Here is a 20,515-nt window from a genome sequence, read left to right as displayed (position 1 = left end):
GAATACTCTGATGCAAGCTAATGGGGGGTGTCTGTAACACAAACAGTGGGCAGGACTAGAATACTCTGATGGAAGCTAATGGGGGTGGGGGGTCTGTAACACAAACAGTGGGTGGGACCAGAATACTCTGATGGAAGCTAATGGGGGAGGGGGGTCTGTAACACAAACAGTGGGCGGGGTTAGCATACTCTGATGGAAGCTAATGGGGAGGGGGGTCTGTAACACAAACAGTGGGCGGGACTAGAATACTCTAATGGAAGCTAATGGGGGAGGGGGTCTGTAACACAAACAGTGGGCAGGACTAGAATACTCTAATGGAAGCTAATGGGGGGTGTCTGTAACACAAACAGTGGGCAGGACTAGAATACTCTAATGCAAGCTAATGGGGGGTGTCTGTAACACAAACAGTGGGCAGGACTAGAATACTCTGATGGAAGCTAATGGGGGTGGGGGGTCTGTAACACAAACAGTGGGTGGGACCAGAATACTCTGATGGAAGCTAATGGGGGAGGGGGGTCTGTAACACAAACAGTGGGCGGGGTTAGCATACTCTGATGGAAGCTAATGGGGAGGGGGGTCTGTAACACAAACTGTGGGCAGGACTAGAATACTCTGATGGAAGCTAATGGGGAGGGGAGTCTGTAACACAACAGTGGGCAGGACTAGAATACTCTGATGGAAGCTCTGATGGGGCAGGGGTCTGTAACACAACAGTGGGCGGGACTAGAATACTCTGATGGAAGCTCTGATGGGGCGGGGGTCTGTAAAACAAACAGTGGGCAGGACTAGAATACTCTGATGGAAGCTCTGATGGGGGTCTGTAACACAAACAGTAGGTGGGACTAGAATACTCTGATGGAAGCTCTGATGGGGGTCTGTAACACAAACAGTAGGTGGGACTAGAATACTCTGATGGAAGCTCTGATGGGGCGGGGGTCTGTAAAACAAACAGTGGGCAGGACTAGAATACTCTGATGGAAGCTCTGATGGGGGTCTGTAACACAAACAGTAGGTGGGACTAGAATACTCTGATGGAAGCTCTGATGGGGTGGGGGTCTGTAACACAAACAGTGGGCAAAACTAGAATACTCTCATAGAAGCTCTGATGGGGCGGATTAGAATACTCTAATGGGGGCGGGGGTCTGTAACACAACAGTGGGCGGGACTAGAATACTCTGATGGAAGTTAATGGGGAGGGGAGACTGTAACACAAACAGTGGGCAGGATTAGAATACTCTAATGGGGGCGGGGTCTGTAACACAATAGTGGGCAGGACTAGAATACTCTAATGGGGGCGGGGTCTGTAACACAACAGTGGGCGGGACTAGAATACTCTGATGGAAGTTAATGGGGAGGGGAGACTGTAACACAAACAGTGGGCAGGATTAGAATACTCTAATGGGGGCGGGGTCTGTAACACAACAGTGGGCAGGACTAGAATACTCTGATGGGGCAGGGGTCTTAACACAAACAGTGGGCAGGGCTAGAATACTCTGATGGAAGCTAATGGGGGTGGGGGTCTGTAACACAACAGTGGGCGGGACAAGAATACTCTGATGGAAGCTCTGATGGGGCAGGGGTCTGTAACACAAATAGTGGGTGGGACTAGAATACTCTGATAGAAGCTCTGATGGGGTGGGGTCTGTAACAGAAACAGTGGGTGGGGCTAGAATACTCTGATAGAAGCTCTGATGGGGTGGGGTCTGTAACAGAAACAGTGGGTGGGGCTAGAATACTCTGATGGAAGTTACTCAGTTTGGAGCACAAAATAAAATGATAATGGGTGACTAGTATATCTTTACCATTTTGGTTGGGACTGTAAATAGCCAGGGGCAGACGGGCAAAGTACCTACAGGTACCTACATATCTGTGTTTTAAGGCAAAAAGCAACACATAAGCCAGTGTAACTGGGGGTTCAGCATAAGACATAATGTAGTCGGTTATAGGGGGACACAACCCCATATTCTTGCATGCAGATGTTGGGGCAGAATGAGATGAACACCCTGCTGTGATTATGACACCATTATGATGAATGGACTTTTCAGCTTGGCAGACACACTGCGCAACAAGAGCAAAATGTAGGAAGTGCGGAGACACGAGAAAGAGACAGAGAGAGAGACAGTGAGAGACAGAGAGAGACAGAGAGAGACAGAGAGAGAGACAGAGAGAGAGACAGAGAGAAAGACAATGCAGAACATTGAGGGGACAGTTCCCAGTACAGGGGGCCCCCCTGCTTATACTGTAGGGTCGGTCCGACAGTTCCTACAAGTGTTTCAGAGCATTAAAGAGACAGCAGAATCCCTATTGTTGGGAGTCGAGAGTAATATTCCTCAGAACCAGATCCCGGTGGGTTTCTGCGACTTCCCAAGAGTTCTACACACAACATTCAGCTCGGTGTGAGAGTAATAATGGGGGCAGTGCTACATGGGGGGGCAGTGCTACATGGGGGGGCAGTATAGTCACATACATATAGTACAAGGATTTCCTTCCAAGCTCCTCACTCCCAGCCCATCGTGGGCTCAGCAGACAACCTGCTCCTTCCATCTGGACCTTCTGCTACAGTCACTTGGTACCGCCCCAGGCGCTAGAGCGTCCAACGTAGGGAGATGAGAAGAAGGAAGTGGGGTTCATTATAATGTTGGGGTGCAGCTAAGAGCCATGCGTGCCCCAAACATCATCCTTGTCTGGAACAAGTGGAGAAATGCCTTTCTGACCCCTCCTCCTGGGTGAGGGAATTCAGCTTCTATGGTACCGGCAGGGCTGCTCCATGTTGGGCTCCATGTTGGGCTCCATGTTGGGCATCGGCTACACAAGATTCCTGGCAAGATCTCTGTCTGTGCCAGAATGTGGCTTGTGACATGAGTCTGACAAAGGCGCCTCCAGTCTGTCCCTAACTGCCCGGGTCAGACGAGTGCCTCTGTGGGGTCCGCAAATCCAAGGGGTCTTCAAGGTGCCCCGGAAGAGAGCGGCGCCGTGGGCTGTCCCTGGGCTCAGTATTCACAGGCTGTGGTACCAGGGGCATTTCACACAGATCCAACCGCTGCCCCTCCAACTCCTGGTATTCATAAACCTGTGTGTGACAAGGGGTATTAGAGTATTAATGGCTACAGAGAGTAGGGGGTAACCTCTAGATATAGGGGTTCAGGGTGAGGGTTTGGCAGGGGGTATGGGATATACACAGGGATATATAGGGTGCAGGGGTAGAGGGTAGGATATATAGGGTGCAGGGGTAGAGGGTAGGATATATAGGGTGCAGGGGTAGAGGGTAGGATATATAGGGTGCAGGGGTAGAGGGTAGGATATATAGGGTGCAGGTGAAGGGTATATAGGGTGCAGGGGTAGGGTATATAGGGTGCAGGGGTAGGGTATATAGGGTGCAGGGGTAGGGTATATAGGGTGCAGGGTATATAGGGTGCAGGGGTAGGGTATATAGGGTGCAGGGTATATAGGGTGCAGGGGTAGGGTATATAGGGTGCAGGGTATATAGGGTGCAGGGGTAGGGTATATAGGGTGCAGGGGAAGGATATATAGGGTGCAGGGGTAGGGTATATAGGGTGCAGGGGTAGGGTATATAGGGTGCAGGGGTAGGGTATATAGGGTGCAGGGGTAGGGTATATAGGGTGCAGGGGTAGGGTATATAGGGTGCAGGGGAAGGATATATAGGGTGCAGGGGTAGGGTATATAGGGTGCAGGGGTAGGGTATATAGGGTGCAGGGGTAGGGTATATAGGGTGCAGGGGTAGGGTATATAGGGTGCAGGGGTAGGGTATATAGGGTGCAGGGGTAGGGTATATAGGGTGCAGGGGTAGGGTATATAGGGTGCAGGGTATATAGGGTGCAGGGGTAGGGTATATAGGGTGCAGGGTATATAGGGTGCAGGGGTAGGGTATATAGGGTGCAGGGGTAGAGGGGTAAGTAGAGCTGGGCCATCCAAGCTTTGTGTTTGTACCTGAGAAATTGACGCCAGTGTTTGAGACAGTCCCGCAAGGTTTGGTTGTACAATGTGATCTCCCCCCGGGGGGTAACCTGGGATCTGTGGGGGGGAGGATACAGTACTGTATGCGGGGGGCACCAGGGCCGCTTGTTTCTGTAGCAGCTGCATGATAGTATTAATGTCCGTCACCATCCGACTCTCCAACCTGCGAGACAACAGGGGACACTTGAGACAGAAAGAGACAAGAGCAGTCAGAAACCACAGCGGTGGGATCTCAGGAACGGCAAACCGAGGGCACCCGGGGACACCCAGTGGGAGATGGAGGAAGACTGAGCTCTCTAATACTGGGAAAAGTGACTGCGTGAGGTCTCGCCACAAAGAGACTGTTACAGGATGGGGGAAAGCACAGAACCAACCTGGTTAGGGAGGAAAGGGCCAATAGGTACCAGACAGCCCCCCATGATGCAAGTAGCGCCTCTGATAATGGGAATTACCCTCTTGCCATACACATTACTATTCAGCCAGAGACTCATGGGTAACGGCCCAAGGAACCAGAGGGGGTGAGGTGCAAAGGGAGGCAACGGGGGGAGGGGCACAGAGGGAGCCCATAACATGAGGGTGGGGGGCGGGGCACAGAGGGAGCCAATAACATGAGGGTGAGGGGCGGGGCACAGAGGGAGCCAATAACATGAGGGTGGGGGGCGGGGCACAGAGGGAGCCAATAACATGAGGGTGAGGGGCGGGGCACAGAGGGAGCCAATAACATGAGGGTGGGGGCGGGGCACAGAGGGAGCCAATAACATGAGGGTGGGGGGCGGGGCACAGAGGGAGCCAATAACATGAGGGTGGGGGGCGGGGCACAGAGGGAGCCAATAACATGAGGGTGAGGGGCGGGGCACAGAGGGAGCCAATAACATGAGGGTGGGGGCGGGGCACAGAGGGAGCCAATAACATGAGGGTGAGGGACGGGGCACAGAGGGAGCCAATAACATGAGGGTGGGGGCGGGGCACAGAGGGAGCCAATAACATGAGGGTGGGGGGCGGGGCACAGAGGGAGCCAATAACATGAGGGTGAGGGGCGGGGCACAGAGGGAGCCAATAACATGAGGGTGAGGGGCGGGGCACAGAGGGAGCCAATAACATGAGGGTGGGGGCGGGGCACAGAGGGAGCCAATAACATGAGGGTGGGGGGCGGGGCACAGAGGGAGCCAATAACATGAGGGCGAGGGGCGGGGTACAGAGGGGGCCAATAACATGAGGGTGGGGGGCGGGGCACAGAGGGAGACACAGGTGGGGCAGTTACAGATAAAGCGATGAGACCTGTTCAGTTGCTTCTGCAGAACATCCAACCTGTTCCCAATCTCACATTTCTGCCGTCGGCTCATGGAAGGGGCAGTGCCACCCAGGGCTGTATGGGCAGGGATGGTGCAACGTGGCAGCTCCTGGTACTGGCCTCCTGCTCTGTCACCCCAAAAGCTAAAGATATTCGATACCCCAGAAAAAGCTCCTGTAAAAGAGATAAATGTCAGTTTTCTCCGTTATTCCTATATATCCTGCCCCTTGTTCCAGTCCCAAGGGGTATTTGCACCAAGAGCCATAGAGCAAGGTGAAAAGCAGAAGAGACTGGAGGAAATAACTCCAGGGTGGGCGTGGCTTGAGTAATGCATCTGGCGCACACAATATGATGCAGAGACATTGCTCTGAATGTGCAGATGTTAATTCCGGGCCGTACCTGATAGGTGGTTACACACGTCTGCTGTGCCGTTATCCCCCTCAGCCTCCGACCCACGAGGCACAGAGAAGCTACTGTTGGTGAACATTGCTCGTGTGGGGGACAATTCAACCGTATTGGAGGAAGGAGGAGGATTCTCATCATCGCTGGAAGAGGAACTGGATGGGCCGGTACTGAGTTGCTTGTCCCAGTCCAAGCCTTTGCTCTCACATGTTGGGGTGTTCCGACTCAGGCGCCCCATCCTCTGGCTCCTCTTGGCCTCCCCGGCATTTTCAGCATCTGGGAGAGTGAGAGCGACAATGAATACGGTTCTACCTACAAGCTGGTGGGAATGAACAGCTACAAGTCCCCAGTATTGAACATGGTCCCCGGTTTTGGAAATGTCCCCGGTTTGGTCCCCGGTTTTGGAAATGTCCCCGGTTTTGGAAATGTCCCCGGTTTTGGTCCCCGGTTTTGGAAATGTCCCCGGTTTTGGTCCCCGGTTTTAGAAATGGCCCTGGTTTTGGAAATGTCCCCGGTTTTGGTCCCCGGTTTTAGAAATGTCCCCAGTTTTGGTCCCCGGTTTTGGAAATGTCCCCGGTTTTGGTCCCCGGTTTTAGAAATGTCCCCAGTTTTGGTCCCCAGTTTTGGAAATGTCCCCGGTTTTGGTCCCCGGTTTTGGAAATGTCCCCAGTTTTGGAAATGTCCCCGGTTTTGGTCCCCGGTTTTAGAAATGTCCCCGGTTTTGGTCCCCGGTTTGGAAATGTCCCCAGTTTTGGTCCCCGTTTTAGAAATGTCCCCGGTTTTGGAAATGTCCCCAGTTTTGGTCCCCGGTTTTGGTCCCTGGTTTTAGAAATGTCCCCGGTTTTGGAAATGTCCCCAGTTTTGGTCCCCGGTTTTGGTCCCTGGTTTTGGAAATGTCCCCGGTTTTGGTCCCCGGTTTTGGAAATGTCCCCGGTTTTGGTCCCCGGTTTTAGAAATGTCCCCGGTTTTGGTCCCCGGTTTTGGAAATGTCCCCAGTTTTGGTCCCCATTTTAGAAATGTCCCCGGTTTTTGGTCCCGGTTTTAGAAATGTCCCCGGTTTTGGTCCCCGGTTTTGGAAATGTTCCCAGTTGTGGTCCCCGTTTTAGAAATGTCCCCGGTTTTGGAAATGTCCCCAGTTTTGGTCCCCGGTTTTGGTCCCCGGTTTTGGAAATGTCCCCGGTTTTGGTCCCCGGTTTTAGAAATGTCCCCGGTTTTGATCCCCGGTTTTGGAAATGTCCCCAGTTTTGGTCCCCGGTTTTAAAAATGTCCCCGGTTTTGGAAATGTCCCCGGTTTTGGTCCCCGGTTTTAGAAATGTCCCCAGTTTTGGTCCCCGGTTTTGGAAATGTCCCCGGTTTTGGAAATGTCCCCGGTTTTGGTCCCCGGTTTTAGAAATGTCCCCAGTTTTGGTCCCCGGTTTTGGAAATGTCCCCGGTTTTGGTCCCTGGTTTTGGAAATGTCCCCAGTTTTGGAAATGTCCCCGGTTTTGGTCCCCGGTTTTAGAAATGTCCCCGGTTTTGGTCCCCGGTTTTGGAAATGTCCCCAGTTTTGGTCCCCGTTTTAGAAATGTCCCCGGTTTTGGAAATGTCCCCAGTTTTGGTCCCCGGTTTTGGTCCCTGGTTTTAGAAATGTCCCCGGTTTTGGAAATGTCCCCAGTTTTGGTCCCCGGTTTTGGTCCCTGGTTTTGGAAATGTCCCCGGTTTTGGTCCCCGGTTTTAGAAATGTCCCCGGTTTTGGAAATGTCCCCGGTTTTGGTCCCCGGTTTTAGAAATGTCCCCGGTTTTGGTCCCCGGTTTTGGAAATGTCCCCAGTTTTGGTCCCCATTTTAGAAATGTCCCCGGTTTTTGGTCCCGGTTTTAGAAATGTCCCCGGTTTTGGTCCCCGGTTTTGGAAATGTTCCCAGTTGTGGTCCCCGTTTTAGAAATGTCCCCGGTTTTGGAAATGTCCCCAGTTTTGGTCCCCGGTTTTGGAAATGTCCCCGGTTTTGGTCCCCGGTTTTAGAAATGTCCCCGGTTTTGATCCCCGGTTTTGGAAATGTCCCCAGTTTTGGTCCCCGGTTTTAAAAATGTCCCCGGTTTTGGAAATGTCCCCGGTTTTGAGTCTCTGACAAACTGCAAAGAGAGAATTCATTCTCAGTCTGATCTACCTGCATCTATACCTGGTGTCAAACTGGAATACGACCAGAAAGACTTTTTAAATGCAATTTATCTATGGAGAAAGATGCTTTCGTGCATTGGACCCAATTCAGTTTGCTGAGAGTCTTATTTCATGTGAGTTCCACATTTTCCCACAATTCAGTGCAATTCAAAAAACTTGAATTGGGAATAAAGTTTTTCCTCCTCAAATTGAATCTCGGCCAGAAGTGATAAACCATGAAATACCATCTTCCCATTGATGTGACTCTTCCCATTGGTTGCTAAGGGCCTGACCGCTGTACCTGCAGTCTAACAACCCGTACCTTTATCTGTTCTCCTCCGAAAGGAAAGCTTGCGCCGCCTCAGCCGGTTGAACCCACTGTCGGAGTCATCGCTGCTTGGAGATCCAGGAATCATGTTGGTCTAAAAGAAGAATAAAACTCCTTCATGATGCCCATTTTATAAGTGAAATAAGCAGCCCAGCAGTCTATCTTTTGGTCTCCTACTCACCTTCTCACTGGGCTCAAACTCAGACTTTTACTGGCTTCCTACTTGCTATCTCTTGTCCGGACACTGAGCTATCTAGTGGCTTCATCTCCTGACACCCTACTCGCCTAATATTAATCTAATATCCACATTCCCACCTATTTATTATCCCTCTACTGCTCTATCTACTGAGAACATTTCTGAATTTCCCCCCACTGTAGCCAGAGGGTAAAAGCTTGGAAGAACTACCCAAAAAATATAGAAGTCTGGGCGTCTCTGCTATAGAGGACTACACTGCAGGCACAGACCAATTAACTTATTCAGATTCCTCCTGGACTGGTTGGTGGCCCTACAGCTACACACTGTCTATGGCACCAAAATCCACTCACATCTCGCAGATTAAATGTGATCTCCAGGCTGGACCAGAAGTAGTCAGAGAATTCGGGATACATGTCTAGCACTTCCAGCAAGTCTTCCCGATGAATCTTGTGGAGGTCACAGTAGGTCAAGGCTCGCACATCTGCATTCGATTTTCCAGGCCGGGCATAGAGATTTATAGGTTCTCCAAAAATATCATTTTTACCTGCAGTACAACAGATGATAACAGAGAGGCATTACATAAGAGGCTGCAAATGTGTTGGTGCAATAAATAGTTTGAGAAGAAGACAATCCCTATGGGGACAATAAGAGATTGGCTTGAGAGTTGTTCTGGGTAAAAGGGGGAGAGGGTGGGTGAATACTAACTGTGACGGGGACTAGACAAAAGGGGGAAAGGAATGAGAGATATACAGGAAGGAAATATAAATTAATTGTTAGAACTTGTTGTGCCAGAAGGCAAGTTCATGACATTACCTAGAATGGCCACCACTACATCCCCACGCAAGATTTCTATGGATCCACGGGACAGAAAGTAGACAGCAGTGAGCACATCGCCAGCATGGACCAGGGTGTCACCAGGAGGAGCATGGGTGGTCTTGAATTTCATGGCAAGAGCCCGAAGACAACCTTTGGTGGCACCCTTGAATGGCTTGCAGTTCTGCAGAAGGCTTCGATTTAGGTGCAGACAGATATCAGCCTGAAGGCACTCGGGAAACCCCTTCAAAACCTTCACCAGATAAAAAGAAAGGAGGTATGTTATAGGTTGGTGAGATGGTGGGACATTAAACAGAACAAAGGGGAAAAGGATTGTGTAGAACAGAGAAATACATGTGGCAACTTCTGTAGAAGCAGAGAATGGAAGAATAAAGTAAAGGGGAACAAAAGCTCAGCTCACTGCGTTCATGTCGATGCCGTTGGTATATGACCAGGCGTGCTGGAAATATTCCTCCAGGCGCTGGCGGAGAGGGTTTGGGATCTGATGGAAACGGATGAACTCTCTAACACGCAGCATTTGAGTGTGGTACCTTGCTGTCCCAGAGTACAAACGCTGGATGATTGCCGACACATTCCCAAAAATACTGGCGTACATGAGCGCTGTACAGAAGGTGAAAGAAAAGGATCTGATTGGGTTAGAGTGAAGAGAGTAGGAGATCATGGCTTCAACAGCTTCTTCTCTCCCAATATTTCCATCCGTGCCCATCCCAGCTTCTTCTCACCCAATGTTTCCTTCCGTGCCCACCCCAGCTTCTTCTCTCCCAATGTTTCCTTCCCTGCCCATCCTAGCTTCTTCTCTCCCAATATTTCCATCCGTGCCCATCCCAGCTTCTTCTCTCCCAATGTTTCCTTCCCTGCCCATCCCAGCTTCTTCTCTCCCAATATTTCCATCCGTGCCCATCCCAGCTTCTTCTCTCCCAATGTTTCCTTCCGTGCCCATCCCAGCTTCTTCTCTCCAAATGTTTCCTTCTGTGCCCATCCCAGCTTCTTCTCTCCCAATATTTCCATCCGTGCCCATCCCAGCTTCTTCTCTCCCAATGTTTTCTTCCCTGCCCATCCCAGCTTCTTCTCTCCCAATGTTTCCTTCCCTGCCCATCCCAGCTTCTTCTCTCCCAATATTTCCATCCGTGCCCATCCCAGCTTCTTCTCTCCCAATGTTTCCTTCCGTGCCCATCCCAGCTTCTTCTCTCCAAATGTTTCCTTCTGTGCCCATCCCAGCTTCTTCTCTCCCAATATTTCCATCCGTGCCCATCCCAGCTTCTTCTCTCCCAATGTTTTCTTCCCTGCCCATCCCAGCTTCTTCTCTCCCAATGTTTCCTTCCGTGCCCATCCCAGCTTCTTCTCTCCCAATGTTTCCTTCCCTGCCCATCCCAGCTTCTTCTCTCCCAATGTTTCCTTCCGTGCCCATCCCAGCTTCTTCTCTCCCAATGTTTCCTTCCGTGCCCATCCCAGCTTCTTCTCTCCCAATGTTTCCTTCCCTGCCCATCCCAGCTTCTTCTCTCCCAATGTTTCCTTCTGTGCCCATCCCAGCTTCTTCTCTCCCAATGTTTCCTTCCGTGCCCATCCCAGCTTCTTCTCTCCCAATGTTTCCTTCCCTGCCCATCCCAGCTTCTTCTCTCCCAATGTTTCCTTCCGTGCCCATCCCAGCTTCTTCTCTCGCAATATTTCCTTCCGTGCCCGTCCCAGCTTCTTCTCTCCCAATGTTTTCTTCCCTGCCCATCCCAGCTTCTTCTCTCCCAATGTTTCCTTCCGTGCCCATCCCAGCTTCTTCTCTCCAAATGTTTCCTTCTGTGCCCATCCCAGCTTCTTCTCTCCCAATGTTTCCTTCCGTGCCCATCCCAGCTTCTTCTCTCCCAATGTTTCCTTCTGTGCCCATCCCAGCTTCTTCTCTCCCAATGTTTCCTTCCCTGCCCATCCCAGCTTCTTCTCTCCCAATGTTTCCTTCCCTGCCCATCCCAGCTTCTTCTCTCCCAATGTTTCCTTCCCTGCCCATCCCAGCTTCTTCTCTCCCAATGTTTCCTTCCGTGCCCATCCCAGCTTCTTCTCTCCCAATGTTTCCTTCCGTGCCCATCCCAGCTTCTTCTCTCCCAATGTTTCCTTCTGTGCCCATCCCAGCTTCTTCTCTCCCAATGTTTCCTTTCGTGCCCATCCCAGCTTCTTCTCTCCCAATGTTTCCTTCTGTGCCCATCCCAGCTTCTTCTCTCCCAATGTTTCCTTCCCTCCCCATCCCATCTTCTTCTCTCCCAATGTTTCCTTCCCTGCCCATCCCAGCTTCTTCTCTCCCAATGTTTCCTTCTGTGCCCATCCCAGCTTCTTCTCTCCCAATGTTTCCTTCCGTGCCCATCCCAGGTTCTTCTCTCCCAATGTTTCCTTCCCTGCCCATCCCAGCTTCTTCTCTCCCAATGTTTCCTTCCATGCCCATCCCAGCTTATCTCCCAATATTTCCTTCCGTGCCCATCCCAGCTTCTTCTCCCAATATTTCCTTCCGTGCCCATACCAGATGAGAGGCATAAGGCTGCTGAGCAGATACAGTTAGTTTAACTCTTTGTATATGGAGTATAGGAGTATTGGGTCTGGCATTGGTAACAATGAACTAAACCTTTACCTCTAGCAGTAGGTGAACTCATGGGACAGACCAGAAGGTTCCAACTCTAGAATGTAAGGTCTAAATACCCTCTAACAGGGCAGGATTATAAAATATCACTGTCTGCATGGCAGGTCGGACTAGTATTTTGTCTAAATCACTTTCCCTAAGCTAAGAGCAAAGCAATGGCTGTTTAAGTAGAATAAAAAAGTTTCGGTGTATTAGGGTTAGGCCTGAGCAAGTTGCAATACATAGGGGTTTGGACATTCCCAGAATGAGAGCTAGGAATCTATATGGTGGTGGTGGTTAGCCAATGATGGGGCTACTGAACTGATTGGATCTGCCAAGACTAGGGGTGTGATATAGTATTACTGCAGTGGCTGTTTATTGAGGCATTAGGGCACTTGAGTTACCAGTGACCTATGGGAACACCAACACTCCCTACTGGACACTGCAGTAGTACTCTGTTTTCATTGGCCTATATCTAGCTGACGCCAAGTGTCTTTGCTAGAAAGCCTTTCCCCAAGTTACCCTTTGGAAAGAAGACCCAATACAGTATGAGCGGTTCCTACCCCACCAGGTTACCATCACAGAAAGAGGCAACACTGTCAGGAACATACAGTTCAAGTTCTTGGGAAGATTATCTGGGAACTACAGATTTTTATGTTTCTACAAAAACAGAATTATCTACCCCTGGCCTAGAATTCACACAGGGCACAAGATGCAGCTAAAACCCCCACACCGAGATGTTTAATAGACAGCTTGGTACAGATGGACATACAGAAGACCAATCGGTGCCATCTGGGCATTGGGCTGAGCAGTAACCCCCAGTGTACTCACATCCAATCAGCATGACACAGATGGAGAAGATCTTCTCAGAGTTTGTATTTGGGGACACGTTTCCAAACCCCACGCTGGTCAGGCTGCTGAAGGTGAAGTAGAGAGCAGTCACATACTTGTCATTGATGGAAGGGCCAGACTTTGCATTGGTGCTGTTGTAGGGCTTCATGATCTGGATGCCCAAGGAGTACAGCCAACCAATAGGACGATACTCCTGGTCATAGTGCTCCATGTTGCCAATGGCGTACCAGATGCAAGCCAACCAGTGAGCGATGAGAGCAAACGTGCACATGAGAAGAAAGAGAACGGCTGCGCCATACTCAGAGTAGCGGTCCAGCTTGCGGGCCACTCGTACCAAGCGCAGGAGGCGGGCAGTTTTCAAAAGACCAATCAGAGTTGTGGTCTGTGAGTAAACAAAATCAACAGGAAAGAGATAAGAGCAGCAGGTCAGAAAGAGGGTGAAGGAAATGAACAACGAAGAAGAGACAGAAGTTACAGCTGAATTAAATAAGAGAAGGCGATATTCCTCTGATACCTACATGACTCTGTATCTTACCGGCGGAGCCCAATCAAAGTTCTTTCTACAAATACACACTGGCTTTGGTGGGACATGGGCTCATAAACACACACAGAGGATCAGTGGTTACATGTGATTAATAACAAACCAGAAGGTTCACCAAAAAGTCCAACTTGCATAGGGAAGGGCCAACGGAAGCCAAGTGTGGGACCATATTGATACTCAAATGATGATGGGTACAGACGATATGCTGGATAGACCCAAAATTGCCATCTTTGTGGCCACATAAGGGGGTTCAGATGCTATGCTAGATATCCCCAAAATTGCCATCTTTGTGGCCACAAAAGGGGGTTCAGATGTTATGCTGGATATCCCTAAAATTGCCATCTTTGTGGTCACAAAAGGGGGTTCAGATGTTATGCTGGATATCCCTAAAATTGCCATCTTTGTGGCCACAAAAGGGGGTTCAGATGCTATGCTGGATATCCCCAAAATTGCCATCTTTGTGGCCACAAAAGGGGGTTCAGATGCTATGCTGGATATCCCCAAAATTGCCATCTTTGTGGCCACATAAGGGGGATCAGATGATATGCTAGATATCCCCAAAATTGCCATCTTTGTGGCCACAAAAGGGGGTTCAGATGCTATGCTGGATATCCCCAAAATTGCCATCTTTGTGGCCACAAAAGGGGGTTCAGATGCTATGCTGGATATGCCCAAAATTGCCATCTTTGTGGCCACAAAAGGGGGTTCAGATGATATACTGGATATCCCCAAAATTGCCATCTTTGTGGCCACAAAAAGGGGTTCAGATAATATGCTGGATATCCCCAAAATTGCCATCTTTGTGGCCACATAAGGGGGATCAGATGATATGCTAGATATCCCCAAAATTACCATCTTTGTGGCCATGTAAGGTCCAAAAATAAAATTGCTCCACAATCATTACCAAGGTCTGGCTCCAATTGTACAAAGGTTGATACAGGTATTAAAATATATTGTTATTTTGTGGGGGTTTAGGGCTCCAGCCATGATCATATTGTCTGTAGAACAATGATGACTCTTCCTCTCATGGTACATTACTGACCAATTCCTATTGTACATCTAATTTCCACTCAGTCAGAAACAGAATAGACCAAAGGCACATTATGGAGAATTAGAACTCAAGGATGAGTGTAGGAATAACCAGTAGAAATATGGGATGCCGTATCCAGAAGTCTCTCTCCTGTAGACTCCATCTTAAGTAAATCATTTTTAATTGTGACATCTATAAAGACCTAGTACCCAGATCTTGGGTTGTCTTCATGTTCTAGAGAAGAATGACCACTGTGCTGGAGGATGAAGTAGTAGACGTTGTAGCACAATGGTCACTCATCTCTAGTTTATTGCTGAATTCTCTTTAAGTTCTTGTCAATAAAACACACCCCCTAGTTAATATTTTGCTCTGTATTACAGGGCGCAACCCTTCCATGTATTGGAACATTGCTGGTTATCTCTACACTGGGCTACAGAAAACCCTCCTTGCTCCAGAACACTGATGACTATCTTCATAGGAGTCCATCAATGTTCTAGATCATGTTAGGATTTATGTAAGAAATACAAAGATCCATAACAGATCACACTGTGGTATAAGAATCCTTTCCTACTCTAGAACACGGATCGTTATTACTGGTTACCTTATTCTTGCTCTCTTGCTTAAGAGATGGATTATATTAAAACAATTCTACAATACAACAAAGTCTGTGAAGCTCTTGAGCAGGATCCATGCTCTTGAGCAGACTTGGACTATAAAAATGATTTTGTGGGTCACAATCTGCCCACGGTCATCCTGTGTTCTGTGAAAGGTTCCAACATTGATAGTTACCTTGTTACTGTGTTATAGAAATGCCTCCTTTTTCTTGGAGTATTATGAATTTCTGTGTAATATGACTTTCTCTAGAACATTTCTGGTTCTCATATTGCTCTCCTATAAATATTGATGATTGTTACTGTGCTGCTTGAACCCTCCTTGCTCTAGAACACTGAAGACTAATTGTACTTGCTCCATACACAAGCCCTCAATGATCTCCACACTGTGTTACATTAATCACTCCTTGCTCTAGGTGATGGGTGATCATCATATCACTGCGTTCCATTAGCTGTAGAACATTGTTGCACCACATGGAACCCTCCGTGGTATATACTAATGTGTTTTCATGGATTTCATCATCAGACCAATATCTGTGGTGAGTTAGAGGCTACCTGATTGTGCCTGGTGTTTTGATAAGAAATACTCTAGAATAGAAAAGAAGTCCTTATGCTAAAGAGCAACTCCCTCACCCAACCCAGCCCCTGGATTTTACCCCAATAAACAAACCAACCACTGATACTTTACCTCTTTGTTTGCTCCTTCGTCAGGTCTCTTTATCTTAAAAGACAAACATTTTATTCACCAAGAGCCTCAGCAGGTTACACACACAAGCACATGATCTCCACGTCTCACTGTCACCCATCTAAATGGAGGTTCTAAGGCCCTGAATGGAGGTTCTAAGGCTCTGAATGGAGGTTCTAAGGCCCTGAATGGAGGTTCTAAGGCTCTGAATGGAGGTTCTAAGGCCCTGAATGGAGATTCTAAGATTCTTAATGGGGGTTCTAAGGCCCTGAATGGAGGTTCTAAAGCCCTGAAAGGAGGGTCTAAGACTGGGTGCCAGTCATATATGATGTCATTAGTTCATATCTTATCTCCAACCCCATTCTAAGCCTCTTGCCTTATCCCCCACCCTTTTCTTCTCTTTTGGGGCCCCCATCTACAGATCTCTAGTTGTATCCAATCCAATAAATTCAAATGGTGCCCTCCATTCTATCATTATATATATATATATATGGCAATGAACAATTGGACTCCCACAATGCACATCAAACGTCCCATTATAAGGGCCATGGTTGAGAGCTTCTTTGACCCTAAATGGCCGACTATAGGGGACGATGGCTGTTTCTGTACATAGTCATGTGACTTGTACTTCAGAAAGTAGGGTATTTGTGGATTCAGAGATATATTATCCAAACAATATTGCTTGGCAAAGCTAATAAGGTGTCCTACCCTTTGCCTCTGAGGTCTGTGTTTCTTTACATTAAGTGCTTAGAAACACTTGGTCTAACTTACCCTTTAACTTTTGGTAGAGTTGGGAAAGTTACAAATACATTTGTGGCACAAAATCCACATCTATAATGAAACCTGCCTTTTTGCCTCTGAGCCAGAAGACCTTTATTAATGGTATGGACTCAAGAAGCCCACCTTGTCCCTCAGCATCTCGGGTCACTAGGCAGTAATGATCTTTGTGACCTCCCCAACTGCCTTCCATTCTATTATCTCCCAACTATTCATAACTTGTCTTTCTTACACCATCAGCCCATCTAGCACTTTGTTGGTAGGTTGGTGGTATGTGGCACATATTAGTTTCACAGTATACATCACCTAGGGCACTGTAGGAGTTGGGTTGCCAGGGAGAAGGACTACTCTTGCAATGGCCTTAGAAGGAGGTTGGGTTCTAGACTCACCCTCACAGTATTACGCCAGCTAATGAGCAGGTCACACCAGGTCTTGTTGTAGAGAACGTGTAGCCCACCTCCACCAGCACCCTAATTCTGTACATGACAGCGTGAAGCAGCAGGTGAAGTGAGGAGCCAATCACTGCATGGTCACACCGGGCCGGACATGCAACTCTGGCCAAAGCAGGACACCAATACTCAGCAAGGCTTAGACAGGGACGGACACCAACCAAATACAATCAGATAACATACCCAAACAACACTGATCCGATGGCCACAGGTACAGCAGACTCAACAGTCCCCCCCCCCCACCCCCCGGCCACCAACACCCACTCTTTAATAGATCGGGCAAAGCAGTTTTTGATAAAAAAAATTCTGATATCTACTATGCATCTAAACGGTTAAAAATTTGAATTGGACAATTCAGCAGATGACACTTGCCAAGTTCATGTAAAAGTCAATGGTGAAGGTCCCTTCCCTTGACGTTGTTTCTTAGAGATTTCCCTGGGTTTTGTCCAAATATCTCGATTTCGTAGAAATGTTTCGAAGAAGTCAAGTTTTTTATGACTTTTCTCATAGTACGACTTTTTTATTAAATATGAGACATTCGGGATAATGAGGTTGGTGGAATTGGGAAATATCTCTCACGGGCCCAGGATTTTGAGCCTCAGGGGTAGAGATAATGGGAACCATTACACCCTATAATACCAGGGTCTCTACTGGAATCCCAAGGCCCAAATGTGAGACCTCTTGTGCCCCTCCATTCCCCACTAACTTGCCACCATGGCAGCTGTTTCTATGGCCCACGTGCCGTTGTTTCTACAGATGGAGTTGACTTTATTGATGCATCAATGGTCCATCTTATATGGGAAGGAATGTTCCATCTATAACACGGGTTCTATCTGTATTTATGGAGCAATAGAAAGAACATCCGACCAAGGTCCATGGGATCTATAGTGAGCCCTCGGCCTGCACACCCTTAGATTCATTTCTTACAACCAGGGCCTCAGCTGTCTGTGCTTGGGTAACGGGATGCTGAGTAGTTACACACTGCTGCCACCAGGGGGTAGTGCAACCAAATGCACTGGAGCTGCCGCCGCACAACTGTCAGTTTCATGAGACTCAGCAGAAAACGTCTCCTATTCCCAAACTCCCAATTCCAAACCCAATCCTGAGCGGCTCCCGGCACATCTGCACCATTAAACCTGAGATATTCTTACAGCTTAATCCCTCAGAATGAGAAACATAAATGGATCAAAGACAAAACCGGATAAAAGATGTTTATTCCATATATATCAGCCGGCTGGACTGTAAGTAACGTGCAAGGGAGATCCCACTAAGTACTGAACTGTGATTGGTCTCAAATCATATTACTTTCAGCTGAGAATATTCCAGAAAATCCATTTATCTTTCCATAAATATAAGAATTCACTAATAAACCTCCATTCTTATACAGTAATATCTGAGCGGGATCCCTCCCCTGTAACTGTCTGTACCAGTAATATCTGAGCGGGATCCCTCCCCTGTAACTGTCTGTACCAGTAATATCTGAGCGGGATCCCTCCCCTGTAACTGTCTGTACCAGTAATATCTGAGCGGGATCCCTCCCCTGTAACTGTCTGTACCAGTAATATCTGAGCGGGATCCCTCCCCTGTACCACTAATATCTGAGTGGGATCCCTCCCCTGTAACTGTCTGTACCAGTAATATCTGAGCGGGATCCCTCCCCTGTAATTGTCTGTACCAGTAATATCTGAGCGGGATCCCTCCCCTGTAACTGTCTGTACCAGTAATATCTGAGCGGGATCCCTCCCCTGTACCACTAATATCTGAGTGGGATCCCTCCCCTGTAACTGTCTGTACCAGTAATATCTGAGCGGGATCCCTCCCCTGTAACTGTCTGTACCAGTAATATCTGAGCGGGATCCCTCCCCTGTAACTGTCTGTACCAGTAATATCTGAGCGGGATCCCTCCCCTGTAACTGTCTGTACCAGTAATATCTGAGCGGGATCCCTCCCCTGTAACTGTCTGTACCAGTAATATCTGAGCGGGATCCCTCCCCTGTAACTGTCTGTACCAGTAATATCTGAGCGGGATCCCTCCCCTGTAACTGTCTGTACCAGTAATATCTGAGCGGGATCCCTCCCCTGTAACTGCCTGTACCAGTAATATCTGAGCGGGATCCCTCCCCTGTAACTGTCTGTACCAGTAATATCTGAGCGGGATCCCTCCCCTGTAACTGTCTGTACCAGTAATATCTGAGCGTGATCCCTCCCCTGTAACTGTCTGTACCAGTAATATCTGAGCGGGATCCCTCCCCTGTAACTGGCTGTACCAGTAATATCTGAGCGGGATCCCTCCCCTGTAACTGTCTGTACCAGTAATATCTGAGCGGGATCCCTCCCCTGTAACTGTCTGTACCAGTAATATCTGAGCGGGATCCCTCCCCTGTAACTGTCTGTACCAGTAATATCTGAGCGGGATCCCTCCCCTGTAACTGTCTGTACCAGTAATATCTGAGCGGGATCCCTCCCCTGTAACTGTCTGTACCAGTAATATCTGAGCGGGATCCCTCCCCTGTAACTGGCTGTACCAGTAATATCTGAGCGGGATCCCTCCCCTGTAACTGTCTGTACCAGTAATATCTGAGCGGGATCCCTCCCTGTACCAGTAATATCTGAGCGGGATCCCTCCTCTGTACCAGTAATATCTGAGCGGGATCCCTCCCCTGTAACTGGCTGTACCAATAATATCTGAGCGGGATCCCTCCCCTGTAACTGTCTGTACCAGTAATATCTGAGCGGGATCCCTCCCTGTACCAGTAATATCTGAGCGGGATCCCTCCTCTGTACCAGTAATATCTGAGCGGGATCCCTCCCCTGTACCAGTAATATCTGAGCGGGATCCCTCCCCTGTACCAGTAATATCTGAGCGGGATCCCTCCCCTGTAACTGGCTGTACCAGTAATATCTGAGCGGGATCCCTCCCTGTACCAGTAATATCTGAGCGGGATCCCTCCCCTGTACCAGTAATATCTGAGCGGGATCCCTCCCCTGTAACTGTCTGTACCAGTAATATCTGAGCGGGATCCCTCCCTGTACCAGTAATATCTGAGCGGGATCCCTCCCCTGTACCAGTAATAACTGAGCGGGATTCCTCCCAGTACCAGTAATATCTGAGCGGGATCCCTCCCAGTACCAGTAATATCTGAGCGGGATCCCTCCCCTGTACCAGTAATATCTGAGCGGGATTCCTCCCAGTACCAGTAATATCTGAGCGGGATCCCTCCCAGTACCAGTAATATCTGAGTGGGATCCCTCCCAGTACCAGTAATATCTGAGCGGGATCCCTCCCAGTACCAGTAATATCTGAGCGGGATCCCTCCCAGTACCAGTAATATCTGAGCGGGATCCCTCCCAGTACCAGTAATATCTGAGCGGGATCCCTCACAGTACCAGTAATATCTGAGCGGGATCCCTCCCAGTACCAGTAATATCTGAGCGGGATCCCTCCCCTGTACCAGTAATATCTGAGCGGGATTCCTCCCAGTACCAGTAATATCTGAGCGGGATCCCTCTCAGTACCAGTAATATCTGAGTGGGATCCCTCCCAGTACCAGTAATATCTGAGCGGGATCCCTCCCAGTACCAGTAATATCTGAGTGGGATCCCTCCCAGTACCAGTAATATCTGAGCGGGATCCCTCCCAGTACCAGTAATATCTGAGCGGGATCCCTCCCAGTACCAGTAATATCTGAGCGGGATCCCTCCCAGTACCAGTAATATCTGAGCGGGATCCCTCCCAGTACCAGTAATATCTGAGCGGGATCCCTCCCAGTACCAGTAATATCTGAGCGGGATCCCTCCCAGTACCAGTAATATCTGA

General features: G+C 48.9%; 1 protein-coding gene across 6 annotated transcripts in view; it reads right to left on the bottom strand.

Annotated features, from left to right (window-relative positions):
- Positions 1–1,943: 1,943 nt before the first annotated feature.
- Positions 1,944–20,515, bottom strand: part of kcnh6 (potassium channel, voltage gated eag related subfamily H, member 6) — a 228,442-nt gene continuing 209,870 nt past the window's right edge. For 4 of the 6 annotated variants that reach the window (XM_031903728.1, XM_031903731.1, XM_031903729.1 and 1 more), the window contains 10 exons: positions 15,476–15,508; positions 12,585–12,987; positions 9,561–9,760; positions 9,140–9,392; positions 8,677–8,870; positions 8,125–8,224; positions 5,666–5,944; positions 5,254–5,440; positions 3,949–4,138; positions 1,944–3,070 (listed from right to left, as the gene is read on the bottom strand). In XM_031903728.1, the coding sequence (XP_031759588.1) occupies positions 2,891–3,070; positions 3,949–4,138; positions 5,254–5,440; positions 5,666–5,944; positions 8,125–8,224; positions 8,677–8,870; positions 9,140–9,392; positions 9,561–9,760; positions 12,585–12,987; positions 15,476–15,508 (2,019 nt within the window). In that variant the 3' untranslated portion in view covers positions 1,944–2,890. The remainder of the gene's footprint in view (positions 3,071–3,948; positions 4,139–5,253; positions 5,441–5,665; positions 5,945–8,124; positions 8,225–8,676; positions 8,871–9,139; positions 9,393–9,560; positions 9,761–12,584; positions 12,988–15,475; positions 15,509–20,515) is intronic. The other 2 variants (XM_031903732.1, XM_031903733.1) reach the window with 1 other exon arrangement.

This window comes from Xenopus tropicalis, chromosome 6 (assembly GCF_000004195.4).
Source record: "Xenopus tropicalis strain Nigerian chromosome 6, UCB_Xtro_10.0, whole genome shotgun sequence".
NCBI lineage: Eukaryota > Metazoa > Chordata > Amphibia > Anura > Pipidae > Xenopus > Xenopus tropicalis.
This window is presented reverse-complemented; position numbering and strand designations above follow the sequence as displayed.